The 24,683-nt window shown below is 39.1% G+C and overlaps 1 protein-coding gene across 3 annotated transcripts; it reads right to left on the minus strand.

Moving 5' to 3' along the window:
• Window positions 1-178: 178 nt before the first annotated feature.
• On the minus strand, window positions 179-23,756 carry LOC149847104 (uncharacterized). 3 transcript variants are annotated; one of them, XM_089996813.1, is made up of 16 exons: window positions 23,382-23,756; window positions 22,252-22,823; window positions 21,752-22,025; window positions 20,794-21,071; window positions 13,657-13,830; window positions 12,761-13,537; window positions 12,572-12,663; window positions 12,397-12,459; window positions 12,197-12,285; window positions 12,042-12,107; window positions 4,818-5,483; window positions 3,555-3,629; window positions 3,124-3,194; window positions 2,994-3,051; window positions 1,218-1,491; window positions 179-1,085 (listed from the first exon to the last, which is right to left on the minus strand). In XM_089996813.1, the coding sequence occupies exons 2-16, from the start codon at window positions 22,674-22,676 to the stop codon at window positions 391-393; spliced, it is 4,077 nt and encodes a 1,358-aa protein (XP_089852939.1). In that variant the 5' UTR covers window positions 22,677-22,823; window positions 23,382-23,756; the 3' UTR covers window positions 179-390. The 3 variants fall into 3 exon arrangements, with proteins under 3 accessions (XP_089852939.1, XP_089852938.1, XP_089852940.1); XM_089996812.1 differs by having other exon boundaries at window positions 21,746-22,025; XM_089996814.1 differs by lacking the exon at window positions 22,252-22,823 and having other exon boundaries at window positions 21,746-22,025; window positions 23,382-23,689.
• Window positions 23,757-24,683: the final 927 nt, after the last annotated feature.

Genomic DNA, 24,683 nt, shown 5'->3' on the forward strand with positions numbered 1-24,683 from the left:
TATTATTCAGTAAGAGAAATGAATGTACAACCGACATGGGACCAAATGGAAAAGTGAAAGGCTACAATACAGGGCAATTAGCTTACAGATAAGCTAGAACGCTGGCAGAAACTGGTACTGAGAAGCAATCTTCTCAGGCAGGATTTCAATGTGAGGAAAAAGAGAAAAAAAATTATCATGATGACAAATAGCACACTTGCCTTTGAAGTATATTTTATAAATGCATACAAAAGAATGGCCTCTGCTAATTACAAGCTCTAGTGTGGGTGAGATGGATAACTTGACCAGATGGTTAAATAACTAACATACATTTTTCTGGACCCTAAAAGCAATGCAGGAGGATGTACAGCAGAGAGTCAAATATCTGACAGGATCATCTATGGAAATTACTTAGACAACGTCTGACAGATCATCCATGGGAATTAGGAGCCCATCAAAATCATGATCATGGTCTTGCATGCCATCATCTGGAAAGCTCAACCAAGTACCAAGATCTTGGCTTTGGTCAACAAGATCATCAGAAACATCCAATTCTTCCATTCCAGGTAAAGGCAAATGTGTAAGGTCAATGGCTCCCTCAGGATCAAGAGAATCTTGAGCGACAATACAAGGGTTAGATAGTACTTCTTTGACTTTAGTGCTCCCATGTGTAGCTGTTTCACTGGATTCCCTCATTGAATTCAACATGGAATCAGACATTTCTGAAGTCCTACCAAGAAGACCATTGACAGAATTTGACAACGGAGCTGTTTTCTGTCTCGGTTTTGTCTTAGTTTTGCGCTCACCCCTGACAGTGCCTATTGTTGGCCTACCAGCTTTTGGCACAGAGTTTCTTATGGTTTCCTCCCTGTTGTGATCACGATCCTTCTCACTCCTCTTTCCCTTAGTTCCACCCAAGAGCGCACCTCTTGCCACATTGCTTACAACATCATCAAGCAATAATTCCTTCTTCACTCGGTTTGGCCATGGTTCATCTTTTACAAAACTTTGGTCTGATGAATGAACAAGAGGCTGAAGTGCATCAGATAGATCCCTGTTGAGACTATGCTCAACTGAATTTATGACAAGACCAGAAGCCAAAATGCCTGCAGCAAAATATGCACAAACATAAGGCAAAAAACTAGAGAAAGAAACGCTTGGAAAAGTTGAGTCTCAAGAAAACGAACTGTATGCAATTCAATATACAGAATAGGAAGAATCCATAATGAAGCACATGCCTGTTGTCTTAGAATCATTTTGACTTGTAAAAGCCTCAGGACATGGTTTTACAGCAAGATCCTCTCTACTAGTATCAGTGCATTTTGCATCAGGGTTGCAGATGGGTGCAGATAGAAATCCATCCTTGGAGAGATGCTCATTAAAGCAGCTTGTACCTGTCTCATCAAATTTCCTACACCTGGCAAGCGTCCGCTTAACAAATGATAGGGCAGCTTGTTTTGATATCTTACTGCCTCCACTTTTGTTATGTGATGCATTACAGCCTCGACAAGCCTGTTAAAATGAGAACAAGAATGAAGCATAAACAATAGAAGCACCATGATATATGCTTGAGCAAAAGACAGTCATAGTAACATGCTAGAGTACACCTAAAATGTTACAGAATACAATATTAGTTATCGAGCATCCTACACATAGAGAAGGTTAAAATTATCAATAACTTTTAAAATGTAAGCTGCCAGAACTTACAAAGCTTTCCAGGTCAAAGCTCCAAATAGTGTACAAAAGGCAGAGGAGTCCTCGTTCCAAAGCCAGAACCCCATCTCTCAAGGGTCACAATCCATTAAGTCTCCCCATGAGTAAATAATGTTTTTTATCTGTTCCAATATTTCTACCAATGATGCTTCTTTAGCATGAATACTCTGAGAAGGTTCAGCTTCCACAGATTTTGAAGCATAGCAAGATGAATGATTTGCAAAGCTAATGACAAGCCTCTAGGCTTGTAAATCTAAGTTGGCTGCTACCCTATGAAAGCTAAAATCTATGTGAAAAATATATGGTTTGGCAAACCTAACCTTAATCCAAAAACATAAGACATAAATGCCTACCTAGAACATTGAAGAATAGTTGGGTGACAATTTTCCAGGCCATGGGAAGAATGGATAATAAGCTGTCCTAACAGTATGGCTCCAAACGTATGAAACCAAAAGACTAAGTTGGCTGCTAGCCTGCTACCCTATGAAAGCTAAAATCTATGTGAAAATTATATGGTTTGGCAAACCTAACCCTAATAAAAAAACATAGGGCACAAATGCCTACCTAGAACATTGAAGAACAGTTGGGTGACAAAGTTTTCCAGGCCATGGGAAGAATGGATAATAAGCTGTCCTAACAGTATGGATGCAAGCAGATCGGATCCGGATCAGGTAAATACATAGGAAAGTCAGATCCGGATAGGGTCAGAACAGCTAAAATTCATAAAAATTTCACACTGGATCTGGTCTGTTTGCATCCCTACCTAACAGCTCCATCCCCACCAATTTCAGGGTTTTCAGGTGCCAAAAACCATTGGATAGTGGACCATTGCACTTCAGGTGCTGAAAGAGTAATTTCAGGTGACTTCAGGTGCCGAAAATGCTATCTCTATGGTAGATTAACTGGAATGTGCCACCATAAAAGACAACATAGTGGATGTGTTCTTCAGTTCAGATTTTCATCGCTTCAGCATCACTCAATTCATCCAAGGATATCCCCTGAGCAAAATACTCTATTATGCATTATTTGTTGATGATTTTCCATGATAATTATTGACCAAATATTCAAGACTTGTTAATAGAAGCCGCATCATTGTGGCAACTCATGCATATTGAATAAGCATTAGATAAAGATGCAAATAACTTTCTTTAAATGAGAGTAATTTTTAGCCATGTGATAAAGGTCAAATAGTTTTTTAACATACAACACAAAACAATGCAAATATTTGAATCTGGAAAATCTAGTTATTAAAGTAAGAGCAATCAAAAGACTACAAATCACAAAGAGACATGACAAATCACCATATTCTTTTTGTATGCTATCTCCACAAGCTTGTTTAGTGCCAGATGTTCAAGATCCCTGCAGAGTAAACCATAATGAGGGTAAAAAAGACATTCAACAGACAGTGTCACAAATATACACACGTTTCACCTTTCTTCAAGCTCTCTTGCTCTGAGAACAGCCTTCTCCAACTTGCACAGCTGGCTTTTCTTTTTCTGCACCTGCCAAATGAGAAACATAAACTATACACCAATCAAAAGGTCAGCAATATCTGCCATCCATAAACTGTGATTCGAGCAGAATACAAGAGCACATTCATCTATAGCAGGAAAAGAGTTCGAAGTTATCCTTTTATCTAACCAGCTAGGTTTTCATTTTATTGTTCTATACTTTTTGTTAATGACACTAAAAGAAGACTCAGGATGCAGTACATACTGAGAGCAAAGATTAATTGGTTGATAAATCAATAATACAAACTATGAAAAGAAAACTGCCTATGTCTAAGAATTGAAAATGTGAAACAGCCATGCTGATATTGCCAAACCAAGTATACAGCAAACAGAGTTTCAAGTATAACTAACCTGTTGAAACAACCCCTTCTTAAGTTTGGAGATGTCTCTGTTAATGTCATCATCTTCCCCTTGCGCCAAATCAGGCTGAGAACAAAGGATATGTGAAGATGTAATGTCAACCATTTTAACCTTCAAACGTTAACATCTTAGAAATTTAAAACTCTATGCACAACCATAAGTGCAATATTCTAAAGACTGGCAGACAAATGGATTGGAAAAGAAACAATAACATAAAACATATCTAGATATCTGATACAAACAAGCGTAAAAATTTCACTTATAGACTAACATAAGATACAAAAAATTATTACAGCTTCTGTTGTCACTATTTTTAATTATCAATAAATTGCAAAACATTTGACTACACGAGATAATCTATCATAATGTGATGCTTAGATGCAATATCTAGATATCTCATATGAAGAAATGAAAATTTTTCATTTACAGAATAACTGAAGATACACAAAATGCAAAAGATTTGATGGAAAAAGCTAAACTATCATATATGCAGGCTTAGATGAAATATGCCTACCCGCACCCTAAGTCATACGGACTCGGCTAAAAGGTCGCCACGGGTGCGGCTTCGGACACGGGGCGGACACGGTCAACTAAGTGTCGGACTCGGTCAACGCACCGGGGCTGAGTCCGCCCACATTTTGGACTCTGTCAACTTTGACTGAGTCTATTTTTGTCCATTTATGATTGTTATATATATATTGTTATTATTGTTATATATATATTTTGTCAACTATGACTGGTCAACTTATTGCTTTAAAATTTACAATCTTATTATTGTTATATATATATATATATATATTTAAATATATATATAGCCATGTCCCCGTGTCCAAAAAAATTTAAATTGCTCCGCACCCGTGTTGCACCCGTACCCGTACCCGCACCCGTGTTGCACCCATGTGACATAGCCCGCACCTTTCTATGAGTCAATTACAAGCAGACATTTTATTTAAAAATGATTTTAAATAAAAAAAATCCACACAATATTCATGATCATGCCCACATCTCTAAACATTAAAGAGTCATTTGCAGAAATACATCTAAAGCTTATTAAATCTAGAAGCACAGTGAATAGCGACACAACAATAACAATCATGACATTGACCAAGAAGAAACTATAACATCAACTGTCAGAGAATATCTATCATACAACTACAATGAATTGTTTGTAAAACATAGTTGTTGAAATAAATTTATGCATATCTGATAACAAAATAAACAATGGGGTAAATGAGTGCTCAAATTGGCAATTACCACTGCTTCCGGGAATAATCCGATACTTTGAAGCTCCAATAGTATCCTGTCATCCAGTGACATCTGCTGATAACAGCAATCGACTGAACCGACACCAGAAACATTCATCTGAATGGGTTGTGATCCATTAACCCTATGCTGTTCACCAACGTCTGAATGCAGTACAATACCATCTTCCTGCACCACTTCCTCTTTATATGTCAGGTTCCTAGTTTTTGGGCTTCTAAAACCATTTGACATGGTACTTCCATCACATGAGAAGTTGTCAAGGGAATGATATCTATGATCCTTTAGCTCCCCCTCTGATTCCATTTCAGATTCATTTCTGTCCACATCTTTGCACTCACTGCCAATGTGGCTACAAGCACCACAAGGAGAATCATCACTTGTATACTGATAAATCTCTCTTTCAATTACACCTATACAATTAGCTTCACCCACCTCATCTTCAACAATCAGAGCTGCAAGAAGCCTCTGTGAAAGAGGCATAATCTTTTCAAGCAACCTGTTGGTTCTTATTTTCCCAGTTTCTACATCTTCAGATTCATCAACAGAACTCCCCGTCCTGCCCAACTCATTCAACCCAACTACATTTGACTGAACTGTTTGCTTCTCTTCATACACAACAGCAGGAAATGATGTGAATGTTTCACAGACAGAGTGATCCTGGGGATAATAAAAAGAAAAAACAGGGTTACAACTTACAACCAACAAGCAAAAGTATGGTGCAAGCATTCTCGTGGAGTAGCAAAAATGACCAATGCAAAGAATTGAGCAAGAAAAAGCACAAACAGAGCTTCCTGCAGCAAGGTCAATATATCATGTAGCGATGGCATCACTGAACTGCAGACAGATCTTAGTAGACCCTGAAAGGCCATAGGAATTTCAGATTATCTGTTTCCAATTAATGCTCAAGTTATTGGCCAATCTATAGTATTATAGGGAGTTTTCTTCAGCAAAGAACAGAAGAAGTTTGCAATATACAAAATTTAAATATTAAAAAACAATTAACATAAAAATACAAATAAAATAAGAGGTTCCAATCAAGAGTGAGGAAACCCTCAATTTCCAGGCAAAACAGAGAAGAATAGAGGTAAAATAGTGAGGAAAAGAGACAGAGAAGACATTTCCAGCTGGCCAGAGAACAACAGAGGGAAGGGAAACTGATCAGATCTCTCTTCCAAAAATCATGATTTTAAAATGCTATAGTTGAAGTTTTAAAGACTTATACCTTCATGCTGCACTGGTTTACCAGCCTTAAGCCTTTGAGGCCTACACTTCTTAAAGAGGTGCAAGCCTCTGCATGAAGATTAAGCCTTGATCAAAAGGCTTAAGCCTCTCAAAAATAGATTTCATATTTAAAAGTCATGGTGTAATCTAGTCAAATTTTTTTGGATAATCCAAGGGAAACACCCCCACCCCCCATCACCGACCGCACATTAGCTGGCCTCCGGTCAGTAAAAACCCTTGAGGTTGTTAAATATGTTTGTGCATATACATATGATGTGTGTGTATATACACTGTTGTAGTATATATATATATATACTTATTTTTTAATGTATTTTAAGATTTTATCCCTTGTTTTTTCTTTATTTCTTGTATTTTTATCACCTTTATAGGAATATTGTTGTCATTGTTAGCTAACCATTAGGCTAGTTCTAACAGCTAGCTAGTTAGCCATTAGACTAGGCTAACGGTTAACTAGCTAGCCATTGGGACTAGTGCAATGGCTAGTCCTCTCTTTGCTGTATATATATATATATATATATATATATATATATATATATATATATGTGGGGTAAAACCCCTTGCATTGGTTATGCTTCTCTAGAGCATTTTATTATCAATAAAATTAATAGTTTTTAGGTTGTTTTTAAATCCCATTAGTGGCTTGTGTGTGTGCTCTTGAGAGCTCTTGTTTTGCCCATAGTGGCTTATGTGCATAACCTTCAGTGGGTTTTCTTATTTGTGCGCATTCTTATTGTTCCATTACATGGTATCAGAGCATATAGGCTCTTATTCTTGGACCTTTGATCGGGTGCTCGTATGAGATCATGGTTATCAAGGTTCGTGGTGATCAAGTGCTTGTTGCCTTCTCTCTTCCTTCCACCTTCCTCGTGAGATTGTGGTGATCAAGGGATCGTTGTTTCTCTTCTTTTGTCCACATCATCCATCTTCCCCTTATTCTCTTTCTTCATTATGGTCGAGCCCAAGTCAAAGATTGAGCTCTCCTTCAAATTAAATGGGTCGAACAAATTGATGTGGGCCACCGCTATACAAAATTACCTCAGAGGGAGGAAAGTTTGAGGTTATGTTTGTGGCACGAATCCTGAGCCGCAACTCAAGCTCATAAAGAAGAAAGGATATCAAGATAAAGCTCTTGTTAGAGATGAAAGAAAAAAAATCAATTCCTATCTCCGTTGTGGGATGAGCTTGCTCTTCTTGAACCCAATTGGGGGCCCACCATTGACCTAAGACAAAGGCAAATGGAGATAGAGCACTTTTTTAATTCCTTCATGGCTTTCGCTCGGAATTTGAACAAGATTGGGATTCTCTTCTTCATCGTTTGTTTCCACCACCTTTAAAAGAGACTCTTGCAAAAATATGCCAAGAGAAAACTAGACTTAGCATGACTAAGGAAGGAGATGAAGTGCTTGTGGTTTCTAGACCATAAGCAATATGAAGACATACAAGCCTCTACATTTTGAGAGGCAAAATAATGGTGGAAATAGAAAAGACTATTTGTTATTTTTGTAATGAGTCGGGGTATATCAAGCCAAAATGTCCAAAGTTAAAGAAGAAAGTGGCATCCGTTGGAGACAACACCACCAAAAAAGAGTGATGATTTATCCATTGCCCAATTGGCGAAGGCACTCCAACAATTCCTAAAGTTATCTTCTAATACTGATGTTACGGTCTCTTCTTCTACACGCAGTATGTCTTCTTGGATTTTAAATTAGGGTGCTTCTTTTCACATGACCCCAAATGAGTCCCTTCTTTCTAACACATGCACCAACTCCTATTTTTCTTATGTTTTCACTGTCGATGGCAATCTTTGGAAATTAAGGATATTGAAAATTTGAAAAATGATTTAAAAATTTTCTTCATTTCAAAAGTTAGAATTATTCCTAAATTAAATTTGAATTTACTCTCAATTTCTCAAATTTCCGATCATGAATGTCAAATCTCCTTCTCATCTAAAGGTTGATTTGTGTAGGATCTCCAGTCAGCTGAATGGGCAAGGTCATAGAAGAAATCTACACATGGAACTTTTATCTATTCCTAGAAATTCTTTTTGTAATTTTGTCAAATAAAAGGATATTCAAATATGGCATCAAAGATTAGGACATCCAAGTGTATCTAAACCAGAGTTACTGAAAGTTTCTTAAGCAAGTTGGAAGAGCGCCTCCCAGAAACTCGCTTTGGAAGAATGATACTCCTCGCTTATTAAATTTCATGGGGATCTCGATTCTCACATGCTTCTTTTATGCTTCCCTACGTGCTTCCTATATGTTTTTCGCACATTTCTTTTAATATTTTTCATGTGCTTCCTCCTGCGCTTCTACTCACTTCCCATGTGTTTTCTCTAAATTGGTAACCATCATTGTTAGACTTTAATAAAAATTTAATTTTTTCCTGAAAAATCATGAAATATAAGAATAATCAATTTTATTTTAGTTTTTATTTGCTTCTTGTTTGATTCCTATTCAATTCTTATATTACTTCATTTTTTATTCTTGTTTCGCTTTCAAATTGATACCTTGCTTCCTTGTTTCTCGCTTCCACTTTCCCGTATTGTTTTCCGCTTTCACTTCCTATTCTAAACTAACTCTTTTTCATTTTTTGAAAAGTTATTGTAATGAAAAAAAGATTCTATGCAATAATTATATTCTTTGCACGATGACATCTCCACCCTTTTCTAATAGAACATTTGTGTATCGTTCGAGTTGGTACATACCGATGTGCGGGAACCTGCTCTAGTCATGTCAAAAGGAGGATACTCTTATTATGTGGTGTTTATAAATGATTTTACTAAATATGTATGGATTTACTTAAGCTTAAATCTGAATTTTTTGCATGTTTTAAAGAATTCCATAATTTAATCAAAAATCAATTTCAAACAAATATCTCCATATTTTGATCCGACTTGGGAGGAGAATTTATGTCCAATGAATTTATAGACTATTTAAAAGAAAATGAGATTTCTTATCAAAGGTCTTGCTCAAACACTTCTCAACGAAATGGACTTCTCGAACAAAAACATAGACATAATTAAAACAACTAAGACATTATTTCTAAAAATGTTCCTAAGAACTTTTGGGCCGAAGTCATGCGTAACTCTACTTGATAAATATGATGCCTTCTTCCTCTTTGAATAATGTCTCACCCGTAGAAAAGCTATTCAAGATCTCACCTGATTTCAAAAGGCTAAGGATTTTTGGATGCATATGTTTTGTGCCTTTTGATAAGAATGACAAACTTTCACTAAAAGCTATTGAGTGTATTTTTCTTGATTATGGGGGAAAACCAAAAAGGCTATAGATGTTTTGATATAAAAAAAGATAAACCTTATGTATCTAAAAAAGTGATATTTCTTGAAAATGAAAATGGTTTTGATAAAGATAAGTCTAAGGAAAACGTTGATTACTCCTTGTTTGACCTATTGCCCAAAAATAAGAAAGTAGCTTATAATGATCATTGTTTTCCTAATTCTTGCAATGATGATTGCACCTCTATTGATGATTATTGTAATATTGATATTGATAATGATAATGGTGGTACTCCTAATCATGAAATTGATAATGGTGGTTCTCCTAATCATGATCATGTTGAAACTAATAATATTTAAGAGCTTCATGTTTACTCTCGATGGGAAAATGAGGATCGTCCATGTGCACTTGATAAATTCTTGGAAAGTCGGTCTTTAGAAGAACCTAGTGTTAGGAGGTTTGATCGTGTATCTAGATCCCTTAGTAGGTTTGTATTTTATGATTCTGTTTCCCCTTAGTATAGAGCTTGTCTCATCATCATTTACTATCATCATGAACCCTCAACCTACAAGGAAGCTAAAGATCGATCTCAATGGGTAGAATCCATGAAAATGGAGTTATATGCTCTTCATAGAGTCAAAACATGGGAAATTGTGACCATACCTTTAGGAAAGAAAACAATATGATGTAGATGGGTATTCAAGGTTAAAACAAGGGTTACTGGAAGCGCTACATGACATGGGGAAGCGTGCTTCCCCGAAACGTGGTTCGGAAGCATGAAACACCGCACTTCCAAAACATCAAGTGAAGTGCACTTTTAATTTGGGAATCGCGCCTCCCATTTAAGCGAAGTGTGATTCACCCTAAAATGGAAATGCGCTTCTCCAAAATGGGAAATGTAGTTTCCTCAAATGGGGAAGCGATCTTCCCATTTTAACCTCGTGTTTTGAATTTTTATAAAAAAAAAAGAATTAAAATTATAAAATACCTATTTTTTAAAGGATATTATGGTAAATGGTCCCTATAAAAGGAAATGTTGAAACACTCTCTCTCCCTCGATTTTCTGGCGACCTCCATCCTTCTTATGGTGACGGCGAGGTAGCATGGGTAGAATCGCAAGGTACTCTCTCTCTCTCTCTCTCTCTCTCTCTCTCTCTCTCTCTCTCTCTCTCTCATTTGTCTCTCACTCGCTCTCTTTTTCTCTCACGCTCTATGTTTCTCTTCCTATCTCGCTCTCGTTCTCTCATGCTCTTTCACTCTCTGTATGTCTCCCATTGGTATCTTGCTCTCTTTTTCTCTCACGCCCTCTCGGTCTATGTCCTCTTCCTCTCTCGCTCTGTCTCTCACGCTCTCTCACTCTCTTTATATTGTTCTTAAATATGATATTTTAGTTTCAGATTTCTCAATGCATCTCTAATTGGATGAAAAACTGAAATTTCTTCCTTTTTAATTAAAAATCAAAATTAATGTAACTCGGTTGATGAAAATTCTGTGTTTTTATTAAGCAGTGAAACTTCTGTTTGCTTTTAGACGTTATGAAAAAATCCAAAATTTAAAACCTGAAGTTACTGGTATTGTTTTCTTTTTCCTTGTGAACCTTATTTGCTTTTCATGTCATATTGAGAATGACTCTTACAAGTTACAAGTTATAACCAAACTTGTTAATTATTTCTTAGAAAACTTTATCTTATAAATAAGAAATGTGCTTTGAATTTATTTGTTATCTTGGCTAACTGTAATTTATAAAAAGTTGCTTAGCATTTGGATTATTGCACATAAACCCATGCTTTTACATTTTACATTCCAATTCAATGTTATTGAGCTTTAACAGAGGTTTCGTAAATCATGATTAAATTATGTTTTTACTTTTTAGGGATTAAATATATAATTTGTTTTGTGCACTTAAAAATTTAACTATATCTCCATGTAATCTTTTAGATTATTGATTTCTCATTTTCTACCTTGCAGAGATCACAACATTAAATAACAAGTAATTTGATTCATTTCTTAAAAAATGTATGTTTCTTAATCAATTTTATTAGTTTTCTTAATGTATTATTTATTAAATGCTTGCATGCATTTGTCAAATGATTGCAATAGAAATAAGAAGTATGATTTTTTCTTGATGTATTATTTATTAAATGCATGTAAGTTGCAACAGGATGCATTTGTTAAATAGTTGTAAGTACAATGATAAATATCTATTTGAAACAGGATCCAAATTTGCATTGGATGACCAGAGCAAGAAGAGACCCAACCCAAAATGGCATTGGGTAGATCGGGGCTTGCTGCAGATCAGGTTCTCGTAACGGCACCTCTTCCCCTTTCTATCGTCAGAGAAAGCAGTTTGTTTGTGTTGTCCTGATTCTCATATTTTTGCTTTCTAGATAGTCCCATATAGATAGGATCTCCTTTCTAAAGGCTATGTGTAAGTTCAACTTCTAAAATTTTAAATTTAGTTTTGAAATTAAAATGTTTAATTGTTTTGTTCTAAAAATAAGAATAAGTGTATGACATTATTACTCCTGACATTTTATTTTATCACGACTTCATTAAAAGATGTGATAAAACTAAGATGGACCAAATTATAGTGATACATTGAATATCACATTTTAATAAATGTGTATATCAGTTAATATATTTATCAAGAAACAGCAAATTAAAAATAAGCTGATATTTGCAGTGATGGTTTCATCAAGTAGGTGTAATATAAGCAGAAAAGAACATCACACACCTTTCTGTTCTGATCAATTCCAGCTTGGAGGCACAAACTGTTCTCCAACTCCTCTGTGAGCCTCTTCTGCTCCAATATGAGCAAAAAATCAGAAAACTAAACAAATTATATAAAAATATCGAGGCACATATTTCATGTGTGTGTGCATAAGTTACCTGTTCCTGCAAGCAGGCTATATCATCTGGTGTGACAAAGGCAAAAATAGGTTCAATTTGCTGCCAAAAAGAGCTCGAACATGCTTGATCTGCACAAGCAATTAAATTTATTGCCTACATCAATAATCTGAACATAAGTATTGAAACTCCCATTAATATGTTTCAGCATAAACACTGATCAGATAAAAAGAGACACATACAGCTGGCCTTGCGAGCAAAAGTAGCAGCTGCTATAAGTTCGCCACGGTCATCAGCTGCTTCACCTGAAGAAATTTTGGCAGATAAAAAGAAAAAGAAAAGAAAGCTTTCAGCAAGTTCAATGAGATAAGTTAAATAATAATGCCAAGAAGTTATTGCAAAAGAATTGCAGTTCACCAGTAAAATCTGAAGCAGCATTCACGACATGCCCCGGATGAGTAGAGGGCTTGCAGTCTGAAAACTTTTTGGTAGGAGGGCGTCCTGACTTACTGAAACCAGCATATGTAACAAAGAAGTTAAACTAAAGCAGAGAATGATAAGGTTCAAAAGATACGCCTGCATTTCAGTCAGGTGAAAGTTAAAAACCTTTCAATCTTATCTGAGACAGGTCTGGTGCTTCTATGCTTTGGGATAGATGAAATATCCAATTTTTCTCTAGAAAGAGGCAAACAGCTTCTTGAAGAAGCCAAACCTCTTCCACTCCTTCCTTGTCTCCGCACACCATCTCCAATTTCTTCTTTTGCAAGAACCTTGTTCTTCTTTGAGTGCACTGCAAAATTAGTAGCATTTTGAACTGAATTCACAGCCCTATCTTCAGCTTCACTACTTATCTTTCCCTTGTCTTTAGACTTGTCAACAGCTCCCGAGTCCTTACTCTCTGAGAATCCAGCTGGGGATGGAATGTTTTCAACTTTAAGTTTAAACTGCTGAGAAGTGTTAGAGACACGTCTTAAAGGCCCAGTCCCATTAGCCTCTACAGAAATCAATCTAGCCGCTGTATCAGAATTGGGGAACCCATCGGACAGTAGCTGAGCTTCATCTCTGTTTGGGACAGGAGGAACTAAATTTGTTCTTCTAGCAACACGTGAATTCTTCTGTGGCCGTTGACCGACCCACTGAGCAACAGGAGGTGAAGATGACCGAGTAGATAGAGGACGCTTGCGGTTGTTGTTAACTCCGTTTATTCCCTGTGCCTTATTCAAGCTTGAAGACTGCTCCCATCCTTCAAGAGCTCCAGCCATTCGTGAGAAGTTAGTGGATGAATTAAATAATGCACCAGATCCACTACGGGGTGCCCTGGAGGCCTTTAGTTTTGCAACTGGGGTAAGACTTCCTGCCTGATTTGCCTCACGGACATTTTGTCTGCATGTCATCATAAACATAAGTATGCGTATAAGAAATAAACTATGTATCTCAAAGACAAATAACAAGATCAAATCTACTGCAATAGTAGCTGAACAAGTTTTAAAGGTGGTTCATACTTGGTGATCCCCTTTACAGTAACCTTCTCTTTATCTGATCCAACAATTCGATCCCTTCTGTCCAGGGAGATATTATCCAGGTCCGTCCTTGGTATAGGGCGAATATTTAATCCACTTAGTTGAGTAGCATTATCCAACTTATTAACTCCAACAACTGCATTGGCAGATCCTGAACTGCAATAGGTGCAGAAGGTTCAAGAGATGCAACAAAGAAAGTAAAACATAAAAATGGTGTCAACAAGGTAACCATTTGCAGGAAAACAAAAGAAGATTCTCCAGGATCTGATACATTTACCAACACCATGAGCAAATACAATTTAAAGATACAGAAGAAAGGCAGGAAAACATATGAGGGATTGACCAATGTAACATACGAGGGATTAACCAATATAAAAGTAAGAAAAGGGGTGATGAAAAGTTATTACCTTTTTATCTTTTTCAAAATGGCATAATACTTCAAAGGATGTCTGAAGGAATCTTAGATTTCGTTTTGCCCTCACCATTATGGCAAAAAAATGCTCCTGGAACCCTACCAAACAATGTCTATGCTATCATTATTAATTTTTTACTCTATATAGAATATTTTAATATTTAAAAAGCACATCCCTTGTCCTCCATTCCCCTATTTTTGGCCAAACAACTCTATCAAACAGTGCCTAAATTACCATTTATAAATGGCTTATTCTAGTTAAAATATTCTAGAGGGCATAGTCCTGCTTTTCCTATCTTTCACTAAAATTTTGCATTAACCCATGCCAACCAACATGATCATTCTTACCATTATATTTTTTAACTATGCAAAGATTTAAAACTTATTTTCCTTTACCACTCTTTATAGGATGGGTACACAAACAAAATACTTGGGTTGACCTTTTTTCAATTGTCATTTTCAAACCCAAAAAAACTAAAAATGGTATTTATTTGCCTTAATTTTGTTTAAGTTATTTATTCTTTATCACAACAAAAATTTCTATATGACTTCATCATGTATCGTTTATTTTTTTCTTCATGATACAAATTCTAATATCACCTGGAGCCTAGCAATGGACTGCTATACTATTTTAGTATTAATAAACCTTTGCCTCTGCACCCTTTTCCCCATCGATACTGGAAAGGAATCATCTTTCATGACATGCAACTAGTCATGAAATTGTCCTAGGCCAGATGTGTAAAGCCCGTTAAAAAAAATCGTGTCGGACTCGTGTCAGACACGTATCGAGGTTTGATCCGCCGTGTCGGGCCAAGACCCGACCCGGACCCGGCTTCTCGAACAATCGAGAAGCCTGTGTCTTTTAAAAGACACAAGCGTCTCGGGCGAGGGGCAAAAACCCTCGCCCCTTCTCTCTCCTCTGCTTCGTCTTTCTCACGCTGCCGCTGGCGATTGGAGATGCCAGCGACCAACTCCATCCGGCCGCCTCCTCTCTAAGTCCGGCAGACCCCCCGACGACGCGAGAACCCCCTCTCCGTCCCCTGTGTCGCAGGACGACGGCGATCGAAGCCGACGGTAGACTCCGAGTTCGGCGACCTCCTTGAATCTTTGACGGTCGGCGACCATTGTCGTTGATGACCTCGCCGCTGACCTTCGAGCATCGCCGACCTCCGAGCGCCGACAACTCTCCTGTCCCCGACGCCTCTTCTCTATCTGGCTCCTCCTGTTTTCCTCTAGCCATCGACCTACTGCTGCCGCTTCCGGCCACCTGAGCTATCGGCGACAGCATTGTCGTTGCTCCCTCTCTGTTGTGTTTCCCGACGATCGCCGCCGTCAGGCACCCTCTCCCCCTCTGAGTCTTTTCGGCAACCTCAGCCATCAGCGACCACCCCCAATTTGTTAGCGCTTGCGAACGACCCCCGACTCCTCTCTTCTCCAGCCTCCTGACACCGGCAAACCCGAGAGCTCCTTCTTCATCGTTGCTCCCCTCTCTGCGTGCTCGCCCCTGACCCATCGCAATCTTACTCCTTGCGAGTCCCGATGACCTTGTTTCCCTACGACCATCGATGGTTGTTGTTGACGACAGCCTCGTCGGTCTTTCCCCTTTTCTCTCGTGTTGGGTCGGCACCACCCAACATCGGAGCAGCCCCGACGCCGGTGGTTCTCATGTGACCCCGTTGCCACCTTCTCTCTCGCCCTCCAGGAGCCTCCTGTCGTCGATGTCTTCTTGGTTGATGACCCTCGCCGCCTGAGTCCCTCGTCGTTGCGGTCTTCTGTGGTAAACCCTCCCCTCTTCTTTACTTCTTTTTCTTCTCTGTGAGGGGTCGATCGACAGGGGGGCTGAGCCCCTGTCGTCGCCTCTCGTCGGTAGGGGGTTACCCCCCCTGCCTTCCTCTTTGGAGTCGATCGACAGGGGGATTGAGCCATTGTCGTCGCCTCTCGTCGTCAGGGGGCTCCACCCCCTTGTCGCTTTTGTTGTTTTCGGTAGGGGGTTCTACCCCCTGCCACCTGTGGTCTTCTGTCAGGGGGGCTCTGCCCCCCTACCCCCATCTTGTTTCCGATGGGGGGCGGAGCCCCCCTGCTCTCCTGTTGATTCACGGCAGGGGGTTCTGCCCTCTTGCGTTTTGCCGGCAGGGGGCAAGGCTCCCCCTACCTCCTTTGGTTTCCCAGGAGGGGGTGAAGCCCCCATGCCCACTTCATGTTTTCGAGCAGGGGGCAAAGCCCCCTGCACCTCGCTTGTTCTCCGGCAAGGGGCTTTGCCCCTTGCCTTGTTCTTGCTGCCGGCAGGGGCAGAACCCCTGCATGTCTCGTGTCCCGCAGGGGGTTGCGCCCCCTGTCTTGATTCATGTTCTGACAGGAGGTGTTCCCCCCTGTCTTGTTGTGGCAGGGAACCTTTGCTCCCTCCCCTGTCTTTCTCTGCTCTGACAAGCAGGGAGCTCCTGCTCTCTGCCTCTGTTGCTTGTTGCCAAGCAGGGCTGAGGCCCCTGCCTCTGGCACCCTTGTCTGCAGGATGCAGACTTCTTGTCTTTGCCTCCTGCAGGCAGGAGGCCTTGTTGCCTTTCTGCTGGGAGCTGAGCTCCCTGCCTACCCTTGTGGCCCGGTACTACTGTGGGTGTTACCGAACCTGCTTTTGGCTTTCGGTTTGCATACTAACATTCTAAGCTTTCCAGGTTGAACGGTGGATCCAACTCACCTTCGTGGTTCGAGCTTGCGCTTACCTACGCCACAGGCGTACGAGGACCTGCAACCCCTCAAGATAGGGGATTCTTGTGTAAAAGGACAATGAATGGATAAATGCTAAATAAGGAAAGATAACTAAAAGAGGATGATGATATATATATACGTATAAAATATATATGTATGTCTTTACATTCAAGGACGCAGTTTCACGATCTTTGTCCTCTTTACTTTCTTGCACTTTCCTTTTTTGTTGTCGTCGCGCTATATGTGCCCAGGCTTTTAATTCATGTCTTTACATTCAAGGATGCAGTTTCGCGATCCTTGTCCTTTTTACTTTCTGTATTTTACTTTCTTGCTGCTCCGCGCTTTATGCGCCTTGGCATTTACTTTCTGTCTCGTCTTTTCTGTTGCCCCGCGCTTTATGCGTCATGGCATTTACTTGTATACCTTTTTTCTTTAGGATGCAATCCTGGTCCTCCTTTACGTTTTCGCACTTTACTTTCTACATTTACTTGTTGTCCCGTGCTTTATGCGCCATGGCCTTACTACTTACTTTTGCTCTCCATACCTTACTTTCCTGTTGTTGTCGTGCTTGCTCTTGCACTTATTTTTTGTATGTGTTATTCGTCCTTCCTTTGTTGCCAAATTGTGTGTATATGCTTTACTCGTGCATGTATTCTTATCTTTGTCGTATGCTCTTTTACTGGTTTACGCTTATCGATCTATCGAGGTATAACTCCATGCCTCGCGAGTCATCTTTTGCACTTGCTTAGTCAAGATAGGATCTCATACCCCGTAAGTTGCTTACGTAGTTGTTTGCTTGTGTGTTTCGATGGTCAAGATATGATTCCATACCTCGTGTGTGGCTTGTGTGTTTTACGCTTGAGGTGCAGCTTCGCACATCGAGTCTTGCTCCTCGATTTGCCACGACACTATATTGTGCACGGGTTTGCCCCTTGTCAGCTTGCACTCCCGGAGTGCAGCTTCGGGCGTATTTCAACTTGTTCATTTGTCTTAAAAGACACGCTCACACTTATGCACTTGGTTCTCCAAAGGATGACTTTTTAAGCACCAACCTATTTTCGAAACGTATAGTTTTGCAAAGCAGATTTCGAAAGCCTTTTACGAGATAGATCTCCCAAAATCGATGTATTTGGGAGAAGTGTGTTACAACTTCAGTTCACCTATCCGATATGACTCAGATAACCCTGTTTAGGAGCCTGTGCACGAGTAGGGCAAGAATCATATCGAGGTACTTGCACCATCGCTAGTTTGGCGTTACATCACCTTTGATGCGAAACCTAGTTTATAGGCTTTCTGGTCAAACCAAGATAGTTGGCGCACTTCCTTCTGTCACGAGATTATTGTTGGATTTCTTATGAAGAATCCATGTTCATCCTCTTGTAGTTGTACTCTTAGTCACGTACGATATGTTTGGACTACGAAGAGCAGGACGAGAGGTCTATAGTAACCTTGAAACATGTATTGACACTTTAAGTTAAATCTCGTTATGTTGATATTCGCCTAATAGGCAGAATGCTTGCGATTGTCTAAAGGACCCGAGCACGATAAGTTGGAACTTGAATGAGTTCACTGTGGACTTCTGTAAAGCAGATGTGTTGGAGGATTTCTTGCGAGAGATCCTTACCCCTCTCATCATGGTTGTACTTTTGAACAGGTACGTTGCGTATTGCAGTGAGTAGGATGAGAGGCCTGTGGTTGCCTCGAACGCGCAATGGTGCGTGTAATTCACATAATGATAATTATGTGCCTTCACAGGCAAGATGCTCGAATGGGTCGAAAGACCAGAGCATGTAGAATGGGACGGCGGTTAAGAAACCCCTCGTCGTGCCTGTTCGGGACGGTTCATCAAGAGAGATGATGGATGGTACAAAACTCTGATGGACAGGCCATTAATGGCTATTACGGGCAAAGGTTTGGCTTCCCCAGTCATCAGAGGTTAGGAAAAATAGAGCTACCATAATTATCCTAGGTGGTAGTCGTCTGGCACTTCTGCAGAAGATGGATGCATCCATAGGCCCAGTTTTGCCTTTGGGGACTTACTCTCTTGGCCACTGGTCGTCCTCTTAGGAGCGGACTCAGTCAGTCATTCGGGGTATAATAAAATACATAGCATAATGAACCCCTGAATCGATCTCGGTTGTTTCTATGTTTTGCCTTGTGCGTACTCACAATGGCATGTTCATAATGAGAACAAGATATAACATATGCACATGATTATGAGATATGTGTGTTGTGACGTGGATTGCTTGTTTGCTTATTCGGTAGTTCAATATGCTACTTGTTAAGCTATGCACGCATGTCGAGGCGTTACTCTAGTTAGTTAAACTGTTTACGCAGTTCCTTGCTTAGAAATAACTAGCTTCTCATACTAGTTAAATGTTATTCATTCGCGTGTGTCTCTTATGATTGATGTGATTGCATACAGCTCGTAATCTACGAACTGGTGGCAACTAGGATTGATGTAGCCGCTTGTCTTATAAGCTGCTTACATATTGTGATATAACTGCTACCGTATGATTGCTTATCCTGTGTACCTTATGAATTGTTTGTGATGCAATAGCTTCTGCCTTACAATTTAACTAGTTACTTGTCGATGGACTGAACCATCTAATGGTAATTATATGTATTACGAGCATTGTTATGAATGTTTGTCTTATTCAGTTGCTTTGTTTGAATGTTGGATAGAGTTAGTCACTCTTCACCTATAATCTCAGTCTAATCGCTATAGTTGCTTGTTTAGCACTATGGTCCCTACTGCTCTTGTATTTAGTTGCTTGCTTTACTAGAATTTTGCTTACTCCATAGTACGTTTGATTAGTTCTGCTAGTCATGCTTTTTCCCTGCTTGATCTAGCGGATATCTTGCTTATTGCAACATTTGTTTTTTCTTGTCTTTTGCACCCCTACTAGTCTGTAGTGAGACTGACCCATTTCATGGGCAGATGGTGAACAGGTTGAGATAGCTTACGATGGCACGATGACGTGATGTGTTCAAGGTAAGGCCCTTTCCATTACGTTGCGCTCTTGAGAACACTTTTGGTAAATGTGGTATAGAGTTTCTTTCAAAGCATCTCTTCTTATTAAAACTTTGGATTACTAAAACTATGTTACCAAAACTTCGTTCTTTCTTTTCATTTCAATAAAATATATACTTAAGTTGCAAAGAGTTTGTGTTGTAATGCGCCCAAGGTCTAGGGACTTGCTATTTCAAACATGATTTCCGCTGAACTTTTGTTTCAAACTCTGATAAATAATCGATTTCAAAGCTTTCAACCTTTTTCATAAAAGGTTTCAAGTCCACGATTTTTTGGCGTTACAAGATGTCTATCCCACTCATTACTTTCTAGTTTCTACGCCCCATTTGGGCTCCAAGACTTGGGCTGTAAAGACGGATGCTCACTAAGGGAGGGATTGGGCAAGATGAAAGGAATATTTCATGTAGAGAAGCTTCTTTCCCTCGTTCCGTCCATATCAAGAATGAAGAGAATTAAACTACCCACAAAGAACAAAAATAAAATATATCTACATCACTTAAACAACTAACATATACCTGTGTGCATAATATCATCCAATATCCCTCCTTGAATGGTTGGATGAAACACACAAGATTGAAGAATTAAATAAGAAGACCTCAATAGTAGCTTTTTGGACCAACAAATGATAAAACGTCACAAAAAGATAAGCTCAATTATGTACAGAGTAAAGGCCATTGCTCTCCTTTTCACTGACTCCCTCACAGAACCATCTTTCTTTCCCAGTTTTGTTACCAAAACAAAAACAATGTATATATAGTAAGCAATAGACTAACAAGAAAGATCACTAACACGTTCCAAAAAAAAACAAGGAAAGAAAAATCACTACACAAATGCATAATCTTTTACCACCAATGCGTAAAAATCAACAATAAGACGATGGGCTGAAGGCCACTGAAATGCAAACAAACATGCAGAAAACATCTTTAAATCCAATAACACACTTCCCAATGGGGATGGATATGTATATTACCTGAAACCATGGGCATTACTCAACCGTGATCTATTTTCATTGCTAAGACTTTGTTGCATATTACGCTTATGATCTTGATCACCATCTAAAGTCCTATTAGCTACAATGCCCATGGAACGCTTTCTTTTCATCTTCTTTTCCCAGCTATCACCACCAGCTGCCAGACCCCGAGCTTTTTCTTCAGCCTGAATTGGTGCTCCATTTGCAGACCTCACAAGTTCACGATCTTTTTCAACCAAACTAGAAGGCCGAGACAATGCATTGTTACGTCGCTCAGTCTGTTGAAACCAGGATGTAAAGAAAGAGAAAATTGAAGAAATATGTTCAAAAAATATATGCTAAAATATGATCTAGTAAATCACATGAAGCTTGTGAAGGTCTTGTAGAATGGACAAGACAAATGAGGTCATCATAGTGCATTAGTACAATGCTACATTATTATGAGAAATTTTGAGCTGAAGATTTGATCAAGAATGACGAAAATGAAGATCTATATTGCACCTATATGGTATGTTGAAAGGAATACTTCTACATCAAGACAACTTTAACCAAAGAATGTCTTGCACCAAAGGAAGCTTGATAACCCCATTAATACAAGTTCGTAATTGACAAATGAGATCATCAAACTGCCAAAATGTCAAGCAATACAACTAAACCAGAACACCACACTCCCGTAAATAATGGAACTCTGCAAATGAGGAAACCTGCAAATTGAATCCCTAGAAAGTACAGTAGACCCCTAGCATCATAAGCTCAAGCGGAAAGCAAAAGGAAACATATGCATTCCAAGCTACAACAAACAGGAAACCAAATCGATTTCAGATACAGGAACGCGGTGAGCAGAAAATAGGCATCAAATGGAAATGGCCATCAACCATGTTAATAAAGTCAAAAATATGAAAAGAAAAAGAGAGATAAGTTCACTTCCATTATAAATATAAAAAATACAAACCCGTACATCCACCATTGATGTGCGAATACGCCTATTAGGAATCATGTTCTTAGCTCTATCATCAGATCGTGGAGATATAAGGTCCATACTGCCTAATAATTGATGATTCTGTGACCCCATCTTCATCATGTTCATCCCAGAAGTAGTGCGATCTCCAGGGAGTAGACTACTAGACCTTTCATTTGGCAAACCCTCACCCCGTGGCCGCTTCCGAGACAAAAGAGCATGTCGATATCTATCCAACTTTGCCATGGATTCATTCAACAACTTTGTTCTATCCCTGGTCAATGAGATACAGTAAGTTAGAAACACACACATGGTTCAGAAACCTAATGTTACTAAAATAACTACAACAAGTTTTCTCAAAGATGAAGACTGTATATAGAGTTCTTTTTCTTTCTTCCTTTCTTTCCTTTCTTTCCTTTCTTTTATCGTAAGCTTAGGGTAGTAATATACACTAAAGGCCTTATCAGTAAGACATATTAACAAGGAACGGAAGTAAATACTTTGCTCGTGCAGAACTTTCCACAATGTTAGATTTAAAACGCTTCAATTCCTCCAACACCACTGGAGGGAGAGGCTTTGCATGCAGAACAGCACCAAATGAACCATCTTTTGCTGTGACATTAGATGAAACACCCATGACTCTCTTCAACTCTCCTAATCGAGTACTCTTTTGTTCAGCCGTGGAAATTGGATCAAGGTTCAAACACTGGGTTATTGGTGGCATATCCGCATAGGGGAAGACATCTCCTCTTGCTAATGTAGAACCAGTGTTCATCGTGCGATTGTCACTCCCCTCACGGAAGCTGCCTGATCTGTCCAACGCCCCAGAAGAAAATGACCCACGTTGCCCATTGGAGTAGCCCGTGGCAAGAATTGAACCTTCTGGACTACCAGAAGTGGGATCAAATCGAGTACCGGATGCCATTAGCGTCACTTCTCACTGATTCTCTACCAGACACCATCTTAGACACTCCCAGTATTCCTCGAACCGCATGACAGCTAACCAAATTCCAAACCAACAAGCTACCATGATCAACAATCCACGCTCACGACCAGCATTGGGATGCAACACCTGAAAGAATGATCATGAGTACAATCATTCTCTAAAAACATTTGCAACGATCAAAACTATCCACCACTAAGCACAACCTATGCTGTACAATTCCATCACTAGTCAAGCGAAAACCCCTCAAATTTCAGGGTAACGAAAAAAAAACTCCTAAAAGTATTCATCTTCCATAGTAATCCAAGCTGATACAAAGTAGCCTACGGGAAAACTTGTAGCCACGCGAGGAAACAAGTTTTCATTAAAGAATACAAATTCATCACGAAACTTAATAGTCACTGCAATTAAATGAGAAGAAAAACAACAAAGAGCTAGAATTACACTTCGAAGGAAAGAAACGAGCAGCAGCCGCACTAAATTTTAAGTAGCGTAACCATCCACTAATGAGATTTTCCAAGGAGGGAGGGGAATTAAGAGGATAACATACTTCACACACTATTTCAACAAAAGCAGATAACAACTGAAAAAGGGAAAACAATCAAACAACCAAGCACTAACAAACACGTTCAAATAAATTAGCACGCGAAAACCCTAAAAAACTCGACGCAGCGATGGAGAATTCACCAGGAAACGAGTAATCCGCCTTGGAAGGATCAAAGTCACAGGAAATCGGTCGAATTCCGGCCGAAGAGCTCGGAGAAAAACCTGGACGGTGAAACCCTAGCGCGGAGAGAGTTATAGGGTTTCGGGGAAGGGGGAACCGACGGGATCACGAAACCCAAGGTGGGAGGGTAGGGAAGAAGGGGCAGGGAGGTCGGAACGGGGAGAGGCTTATCGTAATCAGCCGCGATCGGGAGGGTCGGACGGCGAGGGATCGTCAGCGGAGTGAGATGGCCGAATATTCGGTGGCTGCGCGGACGCGCACGATTGGTGGCCGCTCTCTCTCTCTCTCTCTCTCTCTCTCTCTGGGTGGACCGGGGGGTTTACTTCCTCGGACATGGGATTGGGACCCGTCTTCGTCCCTTATGACCGACTGGCTGAGTTGGGGCACCTGGTACACCGTTCACGTAGGAATACACAGCCAAAACTTTGACTTTTTTTCTCCTTTTATTGCTTTTTTTGTCTTTCGAAATTGAAGGGTGCAAGTGAGTCGAATCCGTACCTTAATCTGAACCTAATAAAAAACATACCATCGGATGCAGTGAAAGTTGGAAAATCAATTTGTTCTATAACAACTGTACCATGTCAAACGTTAGTTTAGATTGAACAAGAAGTTGTGTTTCTTGTGTTACTTGGACAACTTGAATATATATGGATAATAGGTCAAACAATTTTATTTTGAATTGTACTACTCAATCCACCCAACCATATTTTATGAATTGTAACTTTATATATGAATCTTGGATTGGATATAAAAACTAAAAAAATACTAAAATTTAGGTTATTTAAGAAAAATAAGAATTAATATTTTTATTAATATATAAATGCTTTAATCGGTGTAATATTGGATCTAATTATGAAAGTTTATAAAAAAGTTATAGATTTTAGCCCATAATATGGATCTCAAAGTATGTCCAAGTAGGAAAAAAATGTTAAAATTTTGAGTAATTTGAGAAAAATAAAAAATTCATACTTTTATATACAAATATAAAAAACATAAATAAATCATAAAACCCTAAAATACAAGAAAATAAATCATAAATAAGTCAAAGAAAAATCAAAGCCCTAATTAAAAAAAATCAAAGAAAAAACTTTAAACAATGACAATCAAAGAAAAAACCTCAATTATTAAAAAAACCTAAGAGGATCAAAGAAAAATCAAAGTCCTAATCAAAGAAAAAATAAAAAATAAAACTTAATCAATGAAAATCAAAGAAACCCCCTAATTAATAAAAAAACCTAAGAAGAACAAAGAAAAATCAAAGC

The sequence above is a fragment of the Nuphar pumila genome, chromosome 2 (assembly GCF_984573655.1).
Source record: "Nuphar pumila chromosome 2, dmNupPumi1.hap1.1, whole genome shotgun sequence".
Classification (NCBI taxonomy): Eukaryota; Viridiplantae; Streptophyta; class Magnoliopsida; order Nymphaeales; family Nymphaeaceae; genus Nuphar; species Nuphar pumila.